The following is a 23,005-nucleotide window of genomic DNA, read 5'->3' on the forward strand; positions in this document are numbered from 1 at the left end:
ATGTCAGAGGTGGTGGGTTCAAACCCAGCCCTGGCCAAAAAAAACAAGTTCAGTTTATCCTATAACAAAAGAAATGACTACTGGGATACCTTTTTCAAAAAATAACTATTTTTATTTACCTAGGGTTGTAAATGTATAAAAATATATGCCATGTAATAATTAATCTATAATGTCATAAAAGATAGCTCAACACCAAATTTTAATATGAAAAGCCCAAGGCTATTACATTCATGTAAATTATATTCCTTTCTAGATGAAACTACATGTGTTTTGCATTACTTTAACATAAAAATAATATTAAGACTAACATAACTTTTGATTTCTATTTTATAAGAAAAGAAACAAATGATTAGTTCTGCTCTTTTCTTAATTACCAGTCTACATAATTAATCAAAGTGTTTTGTGAATTTAATTTTTTTGTTTGTTGTGTAGTGTGTTATTTTAAAATATTTAATGAATTATTTTTTGTCTTTGATGAATGATTGGAAATAATGCTAGTTGGCTGTATTTGATTTTTAAGAAGCACTAAAATAATTATGCTTTTAAAAAGATATAATTTAGGGCTAGGCACAGTTGCTCATGTCTATAATCGTATCACTCTGGGAGGCTGAGGTGCGAGATTACTGGACTTCAGAAGAGCAAGACCCTGTCTCTAATAAAAATAGAAAAATTAGCCAGGTGGTGTGGCAGGTGCCTGTAGTCTCAGCTACTAAGGAGGCTGAGGCAGGAATATCACTTGAGCCCAAGAATTTAAGTTTGGTATGAGCTTGGCTGATGTCATGACACTCTAGCCTGGGCAACAGTGATACTCTGTCTCAAAACAACAACAAACATATATATATATATATATATATATTTAGTCAACAGTCATTTTAGATGACTATTCCTGAAATAAAAGACAAGTATCTATTTATATAGAAAGGATATTTCTTATGCCTGAGAAAACTGAACTAGAAGAGTCAATGGTTTTTTTTTTTTAATAGACTGGATCTCTCTGTTGCCCAAGATGGAGTGTAGTGACCCTATCATACCTCATAGCAACCTTGAACTCTTGGCCTTAAGGGATAGGTGCGCACCCCCACAAGTGGCTAAAGACTTCAACAATTTAAGGAAGGGGGAAAAAAAAAAAAGGAGAGAAGGGAAAGAAAATCATTTGGGCATTCAGGCAAAAAGATCTAGTCCCATCAGAAAATGAACTGGCCTTAAATGGCCTGGCCTGGGATTTCTTCACAGCAATATTTGGTGTCAGAAAGTCATGGAGTAACACAAAATCTTTGAAGAAAGGAAGTCCTGTCCTAAACAGTTATACTTTACTGTCTTAGTCTGGGTTCCCCGAGAGTACAGAGTCTGAGACACAAGTTTAAATAAGTGCATGTATGAGTTTCCTATGGCTGCTCTAACAATTGCCACAAAGTTTTTGGTTAGAAACAATAAAAATGTGTTTTTATGAAACAACAAAAATGTGGTTTTTTTACAATTCTGAAGGCCGAATGAAAAATAAGTATTGCTGACTGAAAAATAACTTATCAGCAAAGTCTAGTTCCCCCCAGAAGTTCATTCATTTCCTTCCCCCTAGAAAGTCTAGTTCCCCCCAGAAGTTCATTCATTTCCTTCCCCAGCTTCTGGGGACTGCCAGCATTCCTTGACTTGTGACTGTATTACTTCAGTCTCTGCTTCTGTGGTCATGATGCCTTTTCTTCTGGGTGAGATCTCTGTCAGCATGTTTTTTATAAAGACACTTGCAATTGCATTTAGGGCCTGACCAGATTACCCATGACAATCAACCCAGCTCCCAATCCTTAACATAATCACATCTGAAAAGACCCTTTTTTCCTTATGAAGTAGCATTTATAGGTTCCACACCTGATAAATAAATTAAATTAAGAATGAAAGGAATTGTGAGGTACCACTTTGCTCTATTTGATGCAAACAAATTTGAGAACTAGAAAGAAATCAGTAATATTCTGGAAATATATAATCTACCTGAACTATTTCTGGTAGAAAATTTAAACAGATTTCCAGAATAGTAAAGAACCTCCTCAAAGAACCACCTTCCCATTCCCCCAAATAATAGAGTGACCTATTCAGACAATTTCACAAGGAAATTCTAACAAAACTTTTTTAAAAGTAGGTATTTTCAGGAATATTTTAACTGTTTCAGAGTATATCAAAAGAAGGAATGCCTTTAAATTCTTTATATGAAGCAGACATAATACTTATTCCCCCAAATCAACAAGGATTGCACAAAAAGGAAACTACCAACCACATTTCAGAGGTTCACTAGAATGCACTAATAATTCAATATTAAGAATTATGTAAATCAAGGACTTCTTATATTTAAACAACAAATAAGTTAGAAGATACAATAGAAAAGAAAATCCCTTATTTTCCATAACAACAAAAGGTAAAATGTCTAAACAAAATCCATGATGTCATTATAAAAAGACTAAAATTCTACAGAGGAACACAGAAGATAGGAGCAAAAGAAAAAGCATGTCCTTGGATAAGAATGACTCAACATCATAAAAATATCATTTCTCCTTAAATTAACCTACAATTTGTCAGCATCTTTTCATCAGAATAATCAAGTTGAGTCAAAAGTTCATGTGGTAAAACAAACAAGTAAAAATAGCTAAGAAAAGTCTAGAAGAGAAGGTAATAGGAGGAAGGAGTCTTCAAGTATTAACAGGGATTCAGAAATTATAGTAGTGTAATATTGGGACATGAACAAACAAGGAAATCATAGAACAGTATGTGATGTTCAGCCATGAAAATAAATATATGTGTATATGGTATTTTAGAAAAATTTACTTTTGAAATTTTTTTAAAAATTTATTTTTAATTGATTATTCTTGAATAGAGATCAGGTCTTGCTATGTCACCTAGGCTGGAATGCAATGGCTTTTCACAAGCATGATCACAGTGCTCTACAGCCTTGAACTCCTGGGCTCAAATAATCTTCCCACCCCAGTCTCCCCAGTAGCTGTGACTGCTGGTGTATGCTGTCACCATGCCTGGATAAAAGCAGCATTTTAAATAAGTGATGAAAAATTGAATGATTTAATAAATAGTTTTGAAACAATTGAGTAGCTTCCAAGGGGAAAAGAAAATCTGATCATTCTATTCATGATACTTAATATTACAGGAGAGATTGCAAATGCATTAAAGTTCTAAGCATTATAAAAAGGTCAGAATACCAAAAGAAACCATAATTAGAAGGCCTTTCTCTCTTTCTTTTTTTTTTTTTTTTTGTAGAGACAGAGTCTTGCTTTATGGCCCTCGGTAGAGTGCTGTGGCCTCACACAGCTCACAGCAACCTCCAACTCCTGGGCTTAGGCGATTCTCTTGCCTCAGCCTCCCAAGTAGCTGGGACTACAGGCGCCCACCACAAGGCCCGGCTATTTTTTGGTTGCAGTTTGGCTGGGGCCAACTTTGAACCCGCCACCCTCGGTATATGGGGCTGGCGCCTTACCGACTGAGCCACAGGCGCCGCCCAGAAGCCCTTTCTAATTGTAACATGAAACTCAAAAGCTATAAAAGACTGATAAATTTAATTACATGTTTTATATAATGTGTATTGTAAAAAATAAAACAAGCAAGGTCAGAGACAAATACAAAATTAGGAAAAATATATGTGTACTTATATTTGGGTATCACAGACAAAAGGTTAACCCCTGCAATGTATAAAGTCTCTAGAAGTCAATGAGAAAAAAGAATCCAATGGAAAAGTGTGCAAAAAATATTGATAGTTCACAGAAAAGGAAATATAATTTGCCTCTAAACATACCTTTAAAAGCTCACGCATAATAAGAAAGGGAAAAATTAAACCAGTTTTCACCTATTAGAGTGATCAAAGTTCAGTAATTCTTCTAGGTAGATACCCAATGATGGGATTGCAGTTTAAGAAATGTGCCACGAATAATATCTATATTCTTCAGTGTTCCAATTAGAAAAGGATGCTGAATTTTATTGAATGTTTTTTCTTCATCTTTTGAGATCATATGGTCTTTGTTTTTGCTTCTGTTGATATGGTGTATTATGTTTATGGACTTGCATATGTTAAACCACCTTGGATTCCCTGGGATGAAACCTATTTGGTCGTGATGTATGACTTTTTTAATGAGAAGCTGTAATCTATTGGCTAGGATTTTACTGAGAATTTTTGCATCTATATTCATTAGTGAGATTGGTCTAAAGTTCTCCTTTTTAGGTGGGTCTTTTCCTGGTTTTGGTATCAGGGTGATGTTTGTGTCATAGAACAAAAAAATCCTTTTACCATAAGGATGCTTGCACTAGACTGTTTATCACAGCTTAATTTATAATAGCCAAAATGTGGGAAAAGCCTAAGTGCCCACCAATCCAGGAATACATTCACAACCTGTGGTATATGTATACCATGAAATATTCATCCAGTATAAAGGATGGACACTATACATCTTTTGTATTAACTTGGATGGAGGTGGAACATATTCTTCTTAGTAAAGCATCACAAGAATGGAGAAGCAAGAATCCAATGTACTCAATCTTGATATAAAGACAATTGATGACCTAGTACATGGTAGAGGGTGAGGGAATGGGAGAACCAAGAGAGGGAAGGAGGGAAAGGGTAGAGGGTCACAGTGTTTGGCACACCTCTTGGGGGAGGAACACATTTATAAAAGGAACTTTGCTTGACAAATGCAATTAGTGTAACCTGGGTCTTTGCTTTGTGCCCTCAATGTATCCCCAACAATGAAAAAAGAAAAAGTTCACTAATTCACCATTTTGAGGAATAGGGTGGGCTGGGGAAACAGGCCTTCTCATACTTATTGTGAGAGTGTAAATTAGTACAACTTCTATGGAGAGCAATTTGGTACCATCCACACCAACTTTATAAATACCATACCCCTAGACTAAATCATATTCTAAGATATACTCATATGTTGATGATACGATGTATATACAAAATTACTTATTGCAATACTATCTGTAATACCCTGTTTCCCGAAAATAAGACATCCTCTGAAAATAAGACCTACTTACAGGAAAGATAAGACGTCCCCTGAAAATAAGACCTAGCGCATCTTTGGGAGCACACCTTAAAATAAGACACTGTCTTATTTTCGGGGAAATGGGGTAGCAAAAGAGTCAAAACATCTAAATGTCCATTAATGTCCACCAAATGAGGCCACTTAAAAATAATATAGTACACTTATAAAATGGAATATTATAGAGCCACACAATAGCATGAAAAAGTTCTTTATTTACCGACAGATAATGCGCTGACCTCTAAAATCACTAGAAGAAAGAATACCACATATACCCAAAAATTTCTACAAAGACACAAAATCTCTACAAAGACACATAAAACCTGGTAACACTTGTTAAGGAAGGAGAATTGGTGGCTGGGGGGAAGGACAATTTTAGTATATATTTACTCTTTTTACAATATGTGGGTCATTATGAAAGTCTTGAGATATACAAACTCAGAAAACATAAAATCCACACAAATGGAAACAAACACAGCCCTTGCAGTGACACCAATATACTAAGTAGGTTGAAACCTGCTTGGGTGAATCAGAGAGGAGACTATTGACTGCATTTCTTGGAAGGGAAATAATGGACTATAACACGGCCTGTCTCAAAACTTTAATAATGACCTGTGTAACTTTTGCACTTTTTATATTTATTGATAAATAGGAAAGGTCATAAGATCTTGTGAGTTATACATGCCAAAATGAACTACAGAGATAATAAGTAGTGAAAGATATAAATACAATAAAAAAGAAAATGGAGTAAAGTTACCTTCCGGTCTTCTTTTTCTATTTCTTTCCCTCTAAATGCAGTCTTCATCCAATTATAGTTTTGCTTGCTTTAATCGGCCTCTTGTCTTATTCTCAGATATTTCTGTTTAATTTCTCTTGAGGTATCTTAACACTTCCACGTCCAGTAACTTTCCAAGTTGTTAGTTCATCTCAATTTCAACATGTGCCATATACAGTTAGTTTTAAGATACGGCTTTTATAGAAGCCATTGTTGAATTTTGGAGGGATATCACAATAAAATAACAAAATAATTTGAAATGGTTCATTTGAGATAATCATAAGAAAACAAACATTTCTTTTGGAAGGTACTTTAAAGAAACATAAATTAAACTAAAATCTTGCCTGTTGTTTGCAAATTGTATAACTGGATATGTTAATAATCTTGGCTTGCTTGAAAAATTAAAAAATTAAAAATGTTCTTTCCTGACATTCTTAGCTGTAATATGGACTCTATAGAAAGTAAAATTTTAGAAAAATATGAATAAAATCATATGTCAAATAACCATGGTATCCATGGACATGCACAAGCCTATATATTGTGATATGAAGCCTATATATTGTGATATGAGAAAATATTAAAAGTTCTAGTTCTATTATTTTACTTTATTATTATATATGGTGGCATATAAATATATCATTTATAACTAATAAATAAACATGGATAAATGCCAGTGTGTGCTCAATCTTTTTTATATATAAAATGTGTAATCAAAATGCTTGCTAACCACTGGCAAATGATGAGATTTTTCCTACATAAATAAGAATAAATTGCATACACTATAAAATTTTATATCAGACAATAAAAAGCAATAGCCATAAATTATGAATTTGTAAGTAAAATAATATTGAATTCATTTGCTATGGTACTTGTCACAGTGCTACCTGAAGAGAGATTACTAATAAACAACAGGATTTTCAAATCAGGAAAGAACATTAAAAACTACCTAGTCCAAATCTTACTTTAGATGAAGAAACTGCGGAAGAAAAGCTGGATAGCAGAGGTTGGTTTACGAAGTTTAAGGAAAGAAGCCATCTCCATAACACAAAAGTACAAATTAAGCCACCAAGTGCTAACGTGGAAGCTGCATGAAGTTATCCAAAAGATATAGCTAAGATCATGATGATAGCAGCTACACTAAAAAACAGTTTTCAATATAGGCAGACTACTGTTGGAAAAAGATGCTAGCTAGGATTTTTATAGCTAGAGGTGAGAAGGTAAGGGTTGGCTTCAAAGCTTCAAAATTTCAAAGGTCAGGCTGACTCTTTTCTTAGATTTTAATGCTGCTGGTGAGTTCAAGCTGAAGCCAATATTCATTTACCATTCTGGAAATTCTAGAGCCCTTAAGAATTGCGCTGGATCTACTCTGCCTATACTCTGTAAATGGGGGCGGGGGGGGGAACCCATGGGATAACATCACATCTGTTGACAGAATGGTTTACTGAATATTTGAAGTCCACTGTTGAGACCTACTGATCAGAAAAAAAAAGTATAAAGTCTTTAAAAATATTACTGCTGATTGCCAATGCATCTGATGACTCAAGAACTTCAATGGAGATGTACAGGGGGATCAATGTTGTTTTCATTTCTGCTAACACAATATTCATTCTGCAGCCCTTGGATTAAAAGTAAATTATACCTCCGATAAAGGTCTAATAACCAGAATCCACAGAGAACTCAAATTTATTAGCAAGAAAAGAACCGTGACCCCATTTCAGGGTGGGCAAGGGACTTAAAGAGAAACTTCTCTAAAGAAGACCGACGCAAAATCTACAAAAACATGAAAAAAAGCTCATCATCCTTAATCATCAGAGAAATGCAAATCAAAACTACTCTGAGATATCACCTAACCCCAGTAAGAGTAGCCCACATGACAAAATCCCAAAACCAGAAATGTTGGCGTGGATGCGGAGGAAAGGGCACACTTCTACACTGCTGGTGGGAATGCCCACTAATACGTTCCTTCTGGAAGGATGTTTGGAGAGTACTTAGAGACCTAAAAATAGACCTGCCATTCAATCCTATAATTCCTTTTCTAGGTTTATACCCAGAAGACCAAAAGTCACAATATAACAAAGACATCTGTACCAGAATGTTTATTGCAGCCCAATTCATAATTGCTAAGTCATGGAAGAAGCCCAAGTGCCCATCGACCCACGAATGGACTAGCAAATTGTGGTACATGTATACCATGGAATACTATGCAGCCTTAAAGAAAGATGGAGACTTTACCTCTTTCATGTTTACATGGATGGAGCTGGAACATATTCTTCTTAGCATAGTATCTCAGGAATGGAAGAAAAAGTATCCAATGTACTCAGCCCTACTATGAAGCTAAATTATAGCTTTCAGGTGAAGACTATAACCCAACTATAGCACAAGACTACAGGGAAAGGGCCAAGGAAGGGGAAGGGAGGGGGGCGGTTTTGGTGGAGGGAGGGTAACTGGTGGGGCCACATCTATGGTGCATCTTAGAATGGGTACAGGCGATTGCACTAATGTACACAGCTATGATTTAACAATACAAAAACAAACAAAAAAAAGGATTTAGAATAATACAGAAATTTAGATGTTAAAACAAAGCAGAACTTGAGAGGACTGATTCCAATTTTTAAAAAAAACGTTCTACAAAGGCGGCTCTCGTAGCTCAGTCAGCAAGGGCGCCAGCCACATACACCTAGGGTGGTGGGTTGGAACCCAGCCCAGGTCTGCTGAGCAGCAAGGACAACTGCAACCAAAAAAAAAACAAACAAAAAAAAACAACTAGGCATTGTGGCGTGAGCCTGTAGTTCCAGCCACTTGTGAGAGGCAAGAGAATCTCTTAAGCCCAAGAGTTGGAGGTGAGCTGTGATGCCATGGAACTCTATCCAGGGTGACAGCTTGAGGCTGTGTCTCAAAAAAAAAAAATCTACAAAGAAAGCATTTGTTAAAGAACGAGTCAAAAAATGCAGCAAACTTTATTGTAGCTTTAAAAAATCAGCACAGCCACTTCAACTTTTAGCAACCACCAGCAAAAAGATTACAACTTGCTGAAGGCTCAGGTGATGGCTAGCATTTATTTCTATGTATGTATGTGTGTATGTATGTATATAGAATTTTTGAGCCAGAGTCTCACTCTATTGCCCTGGGTAGTGTACCATGGCAACCCAGCTCACAGCAACCTCAAATTTCTTGCGCTCAAGAACCTCCTGCATCAGCCTTCCCAGTATCTGGGACTACAGGCTTGTACCACAAAGTTCAGCTAGTTTTTCTATTTTTAGTAGAAACTAGGTCTGCTTTTGCTCAGGCTGGTCTCCAACTCCTGTGCTCAAGGGTTCCTCTTGCCTCCACCTCCCAGAGTGCTTGGAATGCCAGGATTATAGCTGTTAGCTACGGCACCTGGCCACTAGCTTTGCATTTGTTTAGCAGCAAAATATTTTTATTTTTTTTTTTTTTTTTTTTTTTTCTTTTTTTTTTTATTGTTGGGGATTCATTGAGGGTACAATAAGCCAGTTACACTGATTGCAATTGTTAGGCAAAGTCCCTCTTGCAATCATGTCCTGCCCCCACAAAGTGTGACACACACCAAGGCCCCACCCCACTCCCTCCATCTCTCTCTCTGCTTCCCCCCCCCATAACCTTAATTGTCACCAATTGTCCTCATATCAAGATTGAGCACACAGGATTCATGCTTCTCCATTCTTGTGATGCTTTACCAAGAATAATGTCCTCCACTTCCATCCAGGTTAATACGAAGGATGCAAAGTCTCCATTATTTTTAATGGCTGAATAGTATTCCATGGTATACATACACCACAGCCTGCCAATCCATTCCTGGGTTGGTGGGCATCTAGGCCGCCTCCACACCTTGGCGATTGCAAACTGAGCTGCAATAAACAGTCTAGTACAAGTGTCCTTATGATAAAAGGATTTTTTTCCTTCTGGGTAGATGCCCAGCAATGGGATTGCAGGATCGAATGGGAGGTCTAGGTTGAGCGCTTTGAGGTTTCTCCACACCTCCTTCCAGAAAGGCTGCACTAGTTTGCAGTCCCACCAGCAGTGTAAAAGTGCTCCCTTCTCTCCACATCCACGCCAGCATCTGCAGTTTTGAGATTTTGTGATGTGGGCCATTCTCTCTGGGGTTAGATGATATCTCAGGGATGTTTTGATCTGCATTTCTCTAATATATAGAGATGATGAACATTTTTTCATGTGTTTGTCAGCCATTCGTCTGTCGTCTTCAGAGAAAGTTCCATTCATGTCTCTTGCCCATTGATATAAGGGATTGTTGGCTTTTTTCATGTGGATTAATTTGAGTTCTCTATAGATCCTGGTTATCAAGCTTTTGTCTGATTGAAAATATGCAAATATCCTTTCCCATTGTGTGGGTTGTCTCTTTGCTTTGGTTATCGTCACCTTAGCTGTACAGAAGCTTTTCAGTTTAATGAAGTCCCATTTGTTTATTTTTGTTGTTGTTGCAATTGCCACGGCAGTCTTCTTCATGAAGTCTTCCCCCAGGCCAATATCTTCCAGTGTTTTTCCTATGCTTTCTTTGAGGATTTTTATTGTTTCGTGCCTTAAATTTAAGTCCTTTATCCATCTTGAATCAATTTTTGTGAGTGGGGAAAGGTGTGGGTCCAGTTTCAGTCTTTTACACGCAGACATCCAATTCTCCCAACACCATTTATTGAATAGGGAGTCTTTCCCCCAAGGTAAGTTCTTGTTTGGTTTATCGAAGATTAGGTGGTTGTAAGATGTTAGTTTCATTTCTTGGTGTTCAATTCGATTCCAAGTGTCTATGTCTCTGTTTTTGTGCCAGTACCATGCTGTCTTGAGCACTATGGCTTTGTAGTACAGACTAAAATCTGGTATGCTGATGCCCCCAGCTTTATTTTTGTTACTAAGAACTGCCTTAGCTATACGGGGTTTTTTCCAGTTCCATACAAAACGCAGAATCATTTTTTCCAAATCTTGAAAGTACGATGTAGGTACTTTGATAGGAATGGCATTGAATAGGTAGATTGCTTTGGGAAGTATAGACATTTTAACAATGTTGATTCTTCCCATCCATGAGCATGGTATGTTCTTCCATTTGTTAATATCCTCTGCTATTTCCTTTCTGAGGAGTTCATAGTTTTCTTTATAGAGGTCCTTCACCTCCTTCGTTAGGTATATTCCTAGGTATTTCATTTTCTTTGAAACTATGGTGAAGGGAGTTGTGTCCTTAATTAGCTTCTCCTCTTGACTGTTATTGGTGTATACAAAGGCTACTGACTTGTGGACATTGATTTTATATCCTGAAACATTACTGTATTTTTTGATGACTTGTAGTAGTCTTGTGGTTGAGTCTTTGGGGTTCTCTAAGTATAAGATCATGTCGTCAGCAAAGAGGGAGAGTTTGACCTCCTCTGCTCCCATTTGGATTCCCTTTATTTCCTTGTCTTGCCTAATTGTATTGGCTAGAACTTCCAGCACTATGTTGAATAGTAAAGGTGACAGAGGACAACCTTGTCTGGTTCCAGTTCTAAGAGGAAAAGCTTTCAGTTTTACTCCATTCAGTAAAATATTGGCTGTGGGTTTGTCATAGATAGCTTCAATCAGTTTTAGAAATGTGCCACCTATGCCTATACTCTTCAGTGTTCTCATTAGAAAAGGATGCTGGATTTTATCAAATGCTTTTTCTGCATCTATTGAGAGGATCATGTGATCTTTATTTTTGCCTCTGTTAATATGGTGGATAACGTTTATGGACTTGCGTATGTTGAACCAGCCTTGCATCCCTGGGATGAAGCCTGCTTGATCATGATGAATGACTTTTTTGATGATAAGCTGTAATCTATTGGCTAGGATTTTGTTGAGAATTTTTCCATCTATATTCATGAGTGAGATTGGTCTGAAATTCTCCTTTTTGTTTGGGTCTTTTCCTGGTTTTGGTATCAGGGTGATGTTTGCTTCATAGAATGTGTTGGGGAAGATTCCTTCTTCCTCAATTTTTTGGAATAATTTCTGCAGTACAGGAATAAGCTCTTCCTTGAAGGTTTGATAGAATTCTGGGGTGAAGCCATCTGGACCAGGGCATTTTTTAGTTGGAAGCTTTTTTATTGTTTCTTTGATCTCAGTGCTTGAAATTGGTCTGTTCAGGAGGTCTATTTCTTCCTGGCCAAGTCTAGGGAGAGGGTGTGATTCCAAATATTGATCCATTTCCTTCACATTGTCAAATTTCTGGGCATACAGTTTCTGGTAGTATTCAGAGATGATCTCTTGTATCTCTGTGGGATCAGTTGTTATTTCCCCTTTATCATTTCTGATTGAGGTTACTAGAGATTTTACTTTTCTATTTCTAGTTAGTCTGGCCAATGGTTTATCTATTTTATTTATTTTTTCAAAAAACCAACTCCTTGTTTCATTAATTTTCTGAATGATTCTTTTGTTTTCAATTTCATTGATCTCTGATTTGATTTTGGAGATTTCTTTTCTTCTACTGAGTTTAGGCTTAGATTGTTCTTCTTTTTCCAATTCCATAAGGTCTCTTGTGAGATTGTTGATGTGCTCTCTGTCTGTTTTTCGAATGTAGGCATCTAAAGCGATGAATTTTCCTCTCAAAACTGCTTTTGCAGTATCCCACAGGTTTTGGTAGCTTGTGTCTTCATTGTTGTTATGCTTAAGGAAGTTAGTGATTTCCTGTTTGATTTCTTCCTGCACCCATCTGTTATTCAACAGAAGATTGTTTAATTTCCATGCCTTTGGATGGGGTCGAGCATTTTTGTTAGAGTTGAGTTCCACCTTTAGTGCCTTATGGTCTGAAAAGATACAAGGTAAAATTTCAATTCTTTTGATTCTGTTGATATTTGTTTTGTGTCCCAGGATATGATCAATTTTGGAGAATGTTCCATGGGGTGATGAGAAGAATGTATATTCTTTATCTTTGGGGTGGAGTGTTCTATATGCGTCTATCAAGCATAATTGTTCTAGGGTCTCATTTAAATCTCTTATATCTTTGTTTAATTTCTGTTTAGAGGATCTGTCCAGCTCTGTAAGAGGTGTGTTAAAGTCCCCTGTTATGATGGTATTATCAGATATCATATTGCTCAGACTGAGTAAGGTCTGTTTCAAGAATCTGGGAGCATTTAAATTTGGTGCATAGATATTTAGAATTGAAATGTCTTCTTGTTGTATTTTTCCCTTGACCAATATAAAGTGACCATCTTTGTCTTTTTTGACTTTAGTTGCTTTAAATCCACATGTATCTGAAAATAAGATTGCAACTCCTCTTTTCTTCTGAATTCCATTTGCCTGAAAAATTGTCTTCCAACCCTTGACTCGGAGCTTTAATTTGTCTTTTGAAGCCAGGTGTGTTTCTTGCAGACAGCAAATGGATGGCTTGTGTTTTTTAATCCAGTCAGCCAATCTATGTCTCTTCAGTGGGGAATTCAAGCCATTAACATTTATGGAGATAATTGATAAGTGTGGTAGTATTCTATTCGTCTTATTTGGTGAGAGTCCATTGCTTAGTTTTATGTTTTGCATCAGTGTGGAGGTTAGGTTCTGTCCTTTGATTTCTGAGTTCTTACTTTGCTGCTGATCCATTGTGGTGGTCAGTGTGCAGAACAGGTTGAAGTATTCCCTGTAGAGCTGGTCTTGTTGTGGTGAATTTCCTCAATGTTTGTATATCCGTAAATGATTTGATTTCTCCATCAATTTTGAAGCTTAGCTTAGCAGGGTACAGAATTCTGGGCTGAAAATTGTTCTGTTTAAGTAGATTAAAGGTAGATGACCATTGTCTTCTTGCTTGGAAAGTTTCATTAGAGAAGTCTGAGGTCACTCTGATGGATTTGCCCCTGTAGGTCAACTGGCGCTTACTCCTGGCAGCTTGCAGAATCTTTTCTTTTGTCTTGACTTTGGACAGGTTCATCACAATGTGTCTTGGAGAAGCTCGGTTAGAGTTGAGGCGACCTGGGGTCCGATAGCCCTCTGAAAGCAGTGTGTCAGAATCTTTGGTGATGTTTGGGAAATTTTCTTTTATAATATTCTCTAGTATGACTTCCATTCCTCTGGGGCATTCTTCTTCCCCTTCTGGAATTCCTATAACTCGTATGTTGGAACGTTTCATAAAGTCCCATAATTCTGACAGTGAACGTTCTGCTTTCTCTCTCTTCTTTTCTGCCTCTTTTACTATCTGAGTTATCTCAAAAACTTTGTCTTCTACCTCTGAAATTCTTTCTTCTGCATGGTCTAACCTGTTGCTGATACTTTCCATTGCATCTTTAAGTTCCCTGATTGACTGTTTCATTTCCTTCAGCTCTGCTATATCCTTTTTATATTCTTCATATCGTTCATCTCTTATTTGATTCTGTTTTTGGATTTCCTTTTGGTTATTTTCCACTTTATTAGCAGTTTCCTTCATTGTTTCCATCATTTCTTTCATTGTTTTCAACATGTGTATTCTAAATTCCCTTTCTGTCATTCCTAACATTTCTGTATAGGTGGAATCCTCTGCAGTAGCTACCTCATGGTCCCTTGGCGGGGTTGTTCTGGACTGGTTCTTCATGTTGCCTGGAGTTTTCTGCTGATTCTTCCTCATGAGTGATTTCTTTTATCTGTTTCCTTGCCCTAATTTTCCTTTCACTTCCTCTTGCTCTTTAAGTTCTTGTGCCTGTGGAAGTTGTGGGCGGGTTTAGACGGGTTGAACACACGCGACCACTTGCCGGTTTTCCACTGTTTTAGTCCTCCTCTTGGGGTCCAGAAGTCTCTCGCTGACTCCCTGTATCCTCATAGGAGTGATGATAGGCAGTTCCCACCAGCCAGAGATGCCTGGAGTCCTATCTCCCCAGACTCACGGTGCCCAGATGCAAGGAAGATGTTACTCGGCTGCCATCTTGCTCCGCCCCCCCTAGCAAAATATTTTTAAATTGAGATATACAAATTGTTTTTAAAGACACGGTTCTATTTCACACTTAATATAGTGTAGTGTAAACACAGTTTTATTTGCATTAGGAAAAAAAATTGTTACTGTGCCATAATATTCACTTTATTGTGGTGGTCTGGAACCCAATCTGCAATATCTCCAAGGCATCCCTGTATCTAGTAAATATTTAAGCACATATTAAACTTAACTCCCGATTCACATACCTAGGAAAATAGCATGCCCGAGGTCTCACAGTTTGTATTAGACAGAACATTTAAGAATCCAGATTTCTCTAATGAGACTGAAAAGTGAAACATTTAGAGAGCGAATACATCATTCCAAAAATCATGGGGAGAGGGAACAAAGCAGGATTGGCCTCCTCCAAAGCTGTTACTGGATAAATCCATCACAGTAGGCCAGCCTCCATATTTTTCTCTTCTTAAGCAAGCAGGAACTTCATTTCCCAGCGGCCTTAAGGACCTCTGCTTTCCGATGTTGTGCTTTCCGATGTTGTGCTTTCCGGCGCTGTGCGTTCGGCGCTGTGCTTTCCGGCTGCTCTTTACGTCATTTTGAACCAAAGACTTCTAAGGTTGGGGCTGCGAGTCAAAACATGGGTTCTTCCTCGTCCCAACCTTTTGAGCCTTTCAAATTTCCTGCACCTCCCGAAACCGCCTCACTATCCAAGCCTGACCCCCTAGCTTCTCCCGGAGCGCCGACCTCTCCGGCGCAACCCCCACTATTTAAAAACTGCTGGAGTTGTCGTGTGCTCTCTGGGTTGGGGCTGATGGGGGCGGGCGGGTACGTGTACTTGGTGGCGCGGAAGCCCATGAAGCTGGGATACCCCCCGGGTCCTGGGGTTATCACGCAGATGGTCATCGGCATCAGTGAGAATGGGGATAGGGATGGGGCGGGGACAAGGGAAACGCGGAGCAGCCACGTGAGGGTGGGAGGCGTTGCTGGCGCTGGTCAATTGGTGGGGACCTCAAAGTGTGAGGGGAAAAGAAGTTGGAACCTTTAAAAAAAAAAAAACAATCACGGTATTTCTTGAGAACTCTTATTGGGCTACTGTTTTTAATCTTCACGGTAGCTGCTAGACTTAGGAGTGATTATAGTGTTTCAGTTTTACTGCTGAGCAAATCGAGGCAAAAATGATGTGTTCAAAGGCAGCCAGGAAGTGACGGTAACTTGATGCCAGGTTTCTCAGGCCCAAAGCCCACAGTTTTTCTCCAAGAGAGGGGACACTTGACGTTGGTTTAAGAAATTTGACTTTGAAGCCAGATCTTATAGATGTGGCTTCAAAGCACATCTACTTGGTGCCTCTATAATGTGGCCCACAATCCTGATCTGTAGCAATACTAAGTGATTTGTCAAGATGTCTTCCGGTAAAATGTACTGAGTAATTCTTTTAGCTTTCAAACCAGCTTTTTACTCAGCTTTTCTGAGCAAATAGAATTTTAGGTTTTCAGATTTCCTGCCTTCTTATCCGGGCTGTTTAAATCAGTTCTCCTACTGTATGTTCTTTTTTTTTCCCTCTGAACTTTTTTCCTTTTGTGAGCTTCACTTTCCTATCATAAAGATATAATGATAATATGTCTGCCAGAAGTGTTGTGTGTGTTAAATAAGATGCCATATGTGAAACACTTGGTAAACTAAAATGCATCAAGTAATATGTTTTGTTTTGTTTTGTTTTTCCCTAGGCCTTATCTGCTGGGGTGTAGTTGTGCTGACAGATCCCAAAGGAAAGTCCTACCCAACTCCTTGAAAGAACCACTGTGGATTTGTCTTCTCTCATCCCTGTCTCTGTTGACACACAGAAGCAAGCTTGGAGTTTATGGATGTTCTGGACAGACACTTGGATATGGACAGATTTCAATACTGTGGATACTATAACACTGAAAAGACAATCATGGGTTGTCATTCTTTGTGCGTATTCACGGCCTTCTCAAGTTTTACATGCTCCAATAAATCCTTCAGAGAAGTAAACAGGTTTTGTGTCTTGTCTTGGGAAGGAGAGTAGAGTTCACATTATATTTAAATACAAAATTTAATTATTTAAACATGTATAAATAACTACTGTATTATATTACTGTATACGTTATATAAACATAACATGTTTAGTAATTATATGTCATTATTATATAATTGTTTAAAATGTTTAAATAGAGGAAATGATAAGCTAATGGGAAAGTGAGCTATTTTATTTCATTATTTTAAATAGTTTTTTTTTTATTTCTCCCATAATTGGATCAATGTTTATTACCCTGGGTGAGCACCATGCGGTATAGAAGTACATGAAACTTGAGATCTGTACAATGCTCAGACTTTTCAAGGCAATTTCAAGTCTATCAATTTATGAGGGCTTCACAAGCTAGTCTGAGGTTCTTTCATTGGTGGCAAACCTTAAAAAATAAAAAAGGGCCCAAGTGATTTTCCTAAGGTCATTAAGCATTAAGTGATGGACCAAGAATTTGTACTATTCTGTTCTTATTCTAGTCTTTTAGAACTAGGATGATTCTAAGGCAAGGGTAACCTTTATGAAACAATTAGATGATGGTAAAAATCAGCATACAATAAAAGGCTTAAATCCCAAATATTTGAGAGAAATTCAAAACCTTTAATTAAAAAAGATGGCCTTTGGGGTTTTTCTGCAAGCACCAGAAATGTTTCTGTGATGGAATTGCAATGCTTTTGAGAGAAAGACTCAAAATTAGATCATTTATAAGGGAAGTCCATGCTTTCTTTCAGTGTCTCCCCCCCCCCCCAATATGGCTTCTCTGTAAAGTTGTATGTTGTCATTTTTTAAAGCAGAAAGACACTCTTAAATTCAGCTGCTAATCATAGTGTGAAAGTTTTGAGTGACATGCTCAGAGAGTAGTACCTTAAGACTGTTCCTTTTAATAATAGTATGTAGAAATGCCTAAGTCAATTAAGCCTCATGGATGGCAGACTTTCTTATTTACAGCAGTGTTTATTTTATTTTATTTTATTTTTTTTTGGCCAGGGCTGGGTTTGTACCTTCCACCTCCAGCATATGGGACCAGTGCCCTACTTCTTGAGCCACAGGCACCGCCCTACAGCAGTGTTTAAATATGGATGGTGATAATATATATAGATAGGTAGATATCATATATATGCCATTGAGAAAAGTAAACAACCTAAAGTAGGCAACAAGGTTTTATTTATGTAAAATGCACAGTTCATTTATGTAATGTTAATGAATATAGAAGTTTTAAATCAGAAGGCACCAAGAATTACAAAAGACCTAAAGCAGGTCACATGTGGTTGTCTTTCTCATAAAATATACAAGGACAAGTTCCTCCCTACAAATGCAGGCTATTGATGGACTGCTTTAGTCTGCATGTTTGCTTAATGTTAAGCTAAAACCACATAAACCTAATTTAATTGGCCTTGGTCTGACCTACTAGTAAACAATAACTCTTACATTTATATATACATTTGCTCTGTGAACAAGGCAGGAGTTCAGGGTAATGATCAGTTGAAAATCTAAATATTTTTGACACCCCAAAAACCTTACTCATAGTATACTGTTGTCGGGAGCCTTCCCAATGATATAAATGGTTGGTTAATGTATTTTTGTGTGTTATATGTGTTATACTTTATATAAAAAAACGCAATATGTATTAGTTCTCTCTTACGATCTTGAGAACATTTTCTCTCTAGCTTTCTGAGGATAATTAAAAGGATGAGAAAATGTATTTGCTACACATTGAATGGAAGTGGGTCATCATAAAGGTGTACATCCTCCCAGGTTGTATAGGCTGAGGAGGAGGAAGTATAGGGGTGAGCAGAGATTGAAGAAAATCCACATGTAAGTGGACCTGTGCAGTTCCAATCTGTGTGGTTCACATCAACTGTATTGTAATAACATTTTAACCATTGTTCTCAGAATTTTACAGGGATGAACCTGTAAGCAAACAGTAACTTTTTCCAAATAAACCTCCCTGCTCACCAGCCATGTTGCCAGATTGTGTTTGCTTCACCCCAACGTGGAGCAGTTTAACTGGGTATGAGCAAAATACTGTTCTACCATGTCCACAAAGGAGAAACAAGCAAAAGAAAAGGTGGAATCTGTAGGTAAAAGGTTTTTTTTTTTTTGAACTATATTCCAAAGTTTGGTTTCTGCCAGTGCTAAGCCAGAAATCACAGTTTTCTGAATGAGTTTGAACTTCATTCAAACAGATGTTTCTGAGGCAAGAAACATTACCTTTGTCTTTTCATACAGAAACTGTACTCAGTGCCCTTCTTATCTTCCCTTTTGTTGAGGATGAGGTTGGGTGAGCAAGATAAACAGGCTTGCTCAAAGAACTCAAACTAGACCTTCCATTTGGTCCTGCAATCCCATTAGTGGGCATCTACCCAGAAGAAAAAAACTTTATGGTAAGGACATTTGCACCAGACTGTTCATTGCAGCTCAATTGACAATTGCCAAACTGGAAACAACCCAAATGCCCACCAATCCAGGAATGGATTAACAAGCTGCGGTGTATGTATACCATGGAATACTATTCAGCCACTAAAAAAGATGGAAACTTTACATCTTTTGTATTAACCTGGATGGAGTTGAAACACATTCGTCTTAATAAAACATCACAAGAATAGAGAAGCAAGAATCCAATGTACTCAATCTTGATATGAGGACAATTGATGATCTAGTACATGGTAGGGGGTAGGGAAGGAAAGAAGGGAGGGGATGAGGGGTCATGGTGCATAGCACACCTCTTGGAGGCGAGACACAATTATAAGGGGGACTTTACCTAACAAATGCAATCAGTGTAACCTAATTCTTTGTACCCTCAATGATTTCCCAACAATAAAAAAAAAAAAATGAATCAATAGATTATAACTGTCATGTAAGAAAGCCAGCTTACTTGTCATTTATGGACTTTAGAACCCATTTATAGCTTGAAAATGAGTTTAAGGGACTTATAATTACCTTAGTAAAGAAGAAGAGAAAAAGCACAAAAATGAATAAATTAAAATACACTTGCACTTTTCTTGGGACACAGAAAGGAAAATGTGAACATACATGTAAACACAGGCATTACCAGTGTCCAAGATATCTATTAGCTCAGCTTTTACATGTCTCTAGTATAACCTTTGGTATCTCAAGATGATAAATCCTGTGTAGTGGATTGGCTAGTCTGTGAATATACTAAAGGACCTAAATATCAATATCAGGTGGGGATAGGATGCAGGGAACTCTTTTTTTTTTTTTCCCCCTTAGCCAATTGTGACAGCTATTGTTGTCAGGGTTGGAGTGTCCCAAATTCAGATTGGTCTCAGAAAGGGTTCTTAAGTTTTACCTGGCCAAGACCATTTACAGAGATAGCTATTTCTCGTGGCCCTGTAAGTTCAGCATCTCAGCCATGATTTGTACTTCACCTCCAATTGCAATTTGGCATTTGTTCCTTGCTCCTTTTTATTACTGGTTTCTCAGCCAAGCTGTGTCTGAAGTAGGGACCTCCTGAAAGAAGCTAGTTGATTTGAAAACATAAAATATATTACTCTTAAAAATGTTCAGGGCAAGTGTGTGTTCAAGTTCCCTCTTAAACTGGGCTTGGCCTCAACTGATTTATTTCCAGGACTACATTGATCAAACTGACACTTCTCAAATCTTAAATAAAGAATAGCAAACAATTTTAGTTGAAAAACTGCTTTTTTGTTTGTTTTTATTTTAAATGACAGATAAATCCTTGCCTCGACTCAGTGATTATATACACATTAGGGCTATAGGGTTAGGGGTGAAGACTCATAACTATATGTTATTCAGAGGTATCCTAAGAGCATGGGGCAAAAATATGTCACTCTTATAAAATGTGTCTCTTGGCCTTTGAGGTATTCAACTTGTCATTCAAATATAAATGGAGTATAGAGAAATAGCCAAAGGGGCAGATGTTAAGTGCAGTAGTGCTACTAAAAGTCACTGCTCAGGCCTGTGATTGAACTTGCACATGCTTCAAGAATGTGATAGACAGGATCTTAAGATTGTCCCCAATATTCCCAACCTCTTGATAGATACACACCTCACAGTTATTCAACCAAACACGATTCCAGGTGCTGCTATGGAGGGATTTTGCAGATGTAATAAAGGTGCAGGATCAGTTGATCACAAAATAGGGAGATTATCCATATGGAGTAATCATGAACCAATTAAATATTGGTCTGGAAGTCAGAGATAGGAATAGTCAGAGATTATAAGCATGAAGAAGATTCAGTGCTCCAGAAGTTGTGTGCTGCCCTGAAAGATGGCAAACATGGGGGCCATGTGACAAGGAGCTACAGGCAGCCTGAAGTTGCTGAGAGTAGTCCACAGATGACAGAAAGAAAATTAAGACCTCGGTTCTATAACTGCAAGGAAATGGATTGTTGCCAATGACCCATGAACTTGGAAGAATGCCTTATGAGAACCAGGAACCACCACCCTGGCCAATAACTTCTTTTCAGCATGGGAAGAATATCCATTCATGCTGTGAAACTGTGAGACAATAAATTTGTGTTGTTTTCAGTTGCTAAGTTTGTGATAATTTGTGAAGCAGCTATAGAAAACCAATATAAGGAATCAGGGGTGTTTTGTGGTACCATAGTCATGGTAGATGGCATGTCAGACCAAGTACTCATCCCCATTCTGGGTATTTGGGAAGTAGCAAGAAGAGGCCAACTGTTAGAATAGCATTTGTCTTTATGGCAACTGTCTCTGCTCATTCTTCTTTTACTGGTGGTTTTCTTGGATAGTTTTAATAGATGCTTTTAGTTGTTTATTTCCTGCTTTCTAGCATAATCATTCCACTGATGTACAATAAAAAAATTACAGCACTCATTTTATGTCCTAAGCACTATGCAAAGAGCTTTATGTGAATTGTCTTACTTAATTCTCTCAGCAACCCTGTATTACAGATGAAATGCCTGAGACCTGGAGCAGTTAAGAATTTCCTAGGAATATCCTGTTTTTGTTCTCTTTTTCTGCCCCTTGAATGACTGAGTTAGTTCAAAGACTTGTCTTCAATTTCTGAAATTCTTTCTTCTTCATGTTCTGCTCTATTACTGAGGTTCTCTACTGTACTTTGAATTTCCTTGAATGCCTCTTTCAGTTCCTTAAGCTCTGCTATATCTTTCCTAATTATGTCCAGATCCATGGTGACTCTGTCTTTAATTTTACTAATTTCTTGAGTCAGTTTTTGGACTATTTTTTGGATTTCTTTTTCCATCTTCTCCGCAATTCCATTCACCTTATTTGCCATCCATATTCTGAATTCATTTTCTGACATTTAAACAACTTTTCTGTGGACAATATTTTCTGCTGTATCTCTCTTATCATCTCTTGGTGCAGCAGTTGATCTGCTCTGATTTTTCATGTTGCTGGGATTCTTCTCCTGGTTCCTCCCCATGTGTATTTTCAGATTATTTTTTATATTAATTATACTTTTTAAACTTAAATGTGAAACAAATCTGGAAGCATCATGTTACCAGACTTCAGGTTATGTTACAAGTCTATAGTGATTAAAACAGCATGGTACTGGCACAGAAATAGAGATATAAATATATGGAATAGAACTGAGAACCTAAAGATGAACGAGCCATGTATTGCCATCTGATCTTTGATAAATAAAACAAAAACATACACTGGAGAAAAGAATCCTTATTTAATAAATGGTTCAGGGAGAACTAGTTAGCCACATGTATAGGTCTGAAATTGGACCTGCCCCTCTCACCACTGACAAACATTGTCTCTCGCTGTATAAAAGATTTAAATTTAAGACATGAAGCAATAAAAATTCCAGAAGAAAGTGTGGGAAAAACTTTTGAAAAAAATCAGCCTGGGAAAAGATTTTATGAAGCAAACCCCTTGGTAATTGCATCAACACCAAAAATAAGTAAATGGGACACGATCAAGCTACAAAGCTTCTGCACAGCTAACGGTGTCACAACTAAAGCAGAGACAACCATCAGAGTGGGAGAAGATACTTGCATACTATGAATCTGACAAAGGGCTGATAACTAGAATCTACAGAGAACTCAAATTTATCAACAAGAAAAGAATAAACCACACAAGTGGGGAAGACACCTGAATGAAAACTCTGAATAAGGCAGATGAATGGTCAACAAACACAAGAAAAAATGCTCATCATCCCTAATTGTCACAGAAATGCAAATCAAAACCACTCTGGAATCTTACCTAATCCCAGTGAGAATAGCCAGTATCCCTAAACCTGAAGCTGCAGATGCAGGCATGGATGTGGAGAGAGGGAACACTGTTGCACTGCTGGTGGGATTGCAAACTAGTACAACCTCTATCTTCCA

At 37.6% G+C, this 23,005-nt stretch overlaps 1 protein-coding gene across 1 annotated transcript; it reads left to right on the forward strand.

Annotated features, from left to right (window-relative positions):
• Positions 1–15,259: 15,259 nt before the first annotated feature.
• DMAC1 (distal membrane arm assembly component 1) lies at positions 15,260–16,669 on the forward strand. Its single transcript, XM_053558817.1, has 2 exons — positions 15,260–15,570; positions 16,384–16,669. Exons 1-2 carry the CDS (start codon positions 15,297–15,299, stop codon positions 16,446–16,448), a joined length of 339 nt encoding a protein of 112 aa, XP_053414792.1. The 5' UTR covers positions 15,260–15,296; the 3' UTR covers positions 16,449–16,669.
• The last annotated feature ends 6,336 nt before the right edge of the window (positions 16,670–23,005 follow it).

The sequence above is a fragment of the Nycticebus coucang genome, chromosome 2, assembly GCF_027406575.1.
Source record: "Nycticebus coucang isolate mNycCou1 chromosome 2, mNycCou1.pri, whole genome shotgun sequence".
NCBI classification, from domain to species: Eukaryota; Metazoa; Chordata; class Mammalia; order Primates; family Lorisidae; genus Nycticebus; species Nycticebus coucang.

Bases quoted from the DNA above. Each gene is read 5' to 3' on its own strand.
- DMAC1 (XM_053558817.1), top strand. From the start codon at position 15,297: ATGGGTTCTTCCTCGTCCCAACCTTTTGAGCCTTTCAAATTTCCTGCA. The intron at 15,571-16,383 runs GTGAGAATGGGG...GTTTTTCCCTAG, and splicing joins GCAGATGGTCATCGGCATCA to GCCTTATCTGCTGGGGTGTA.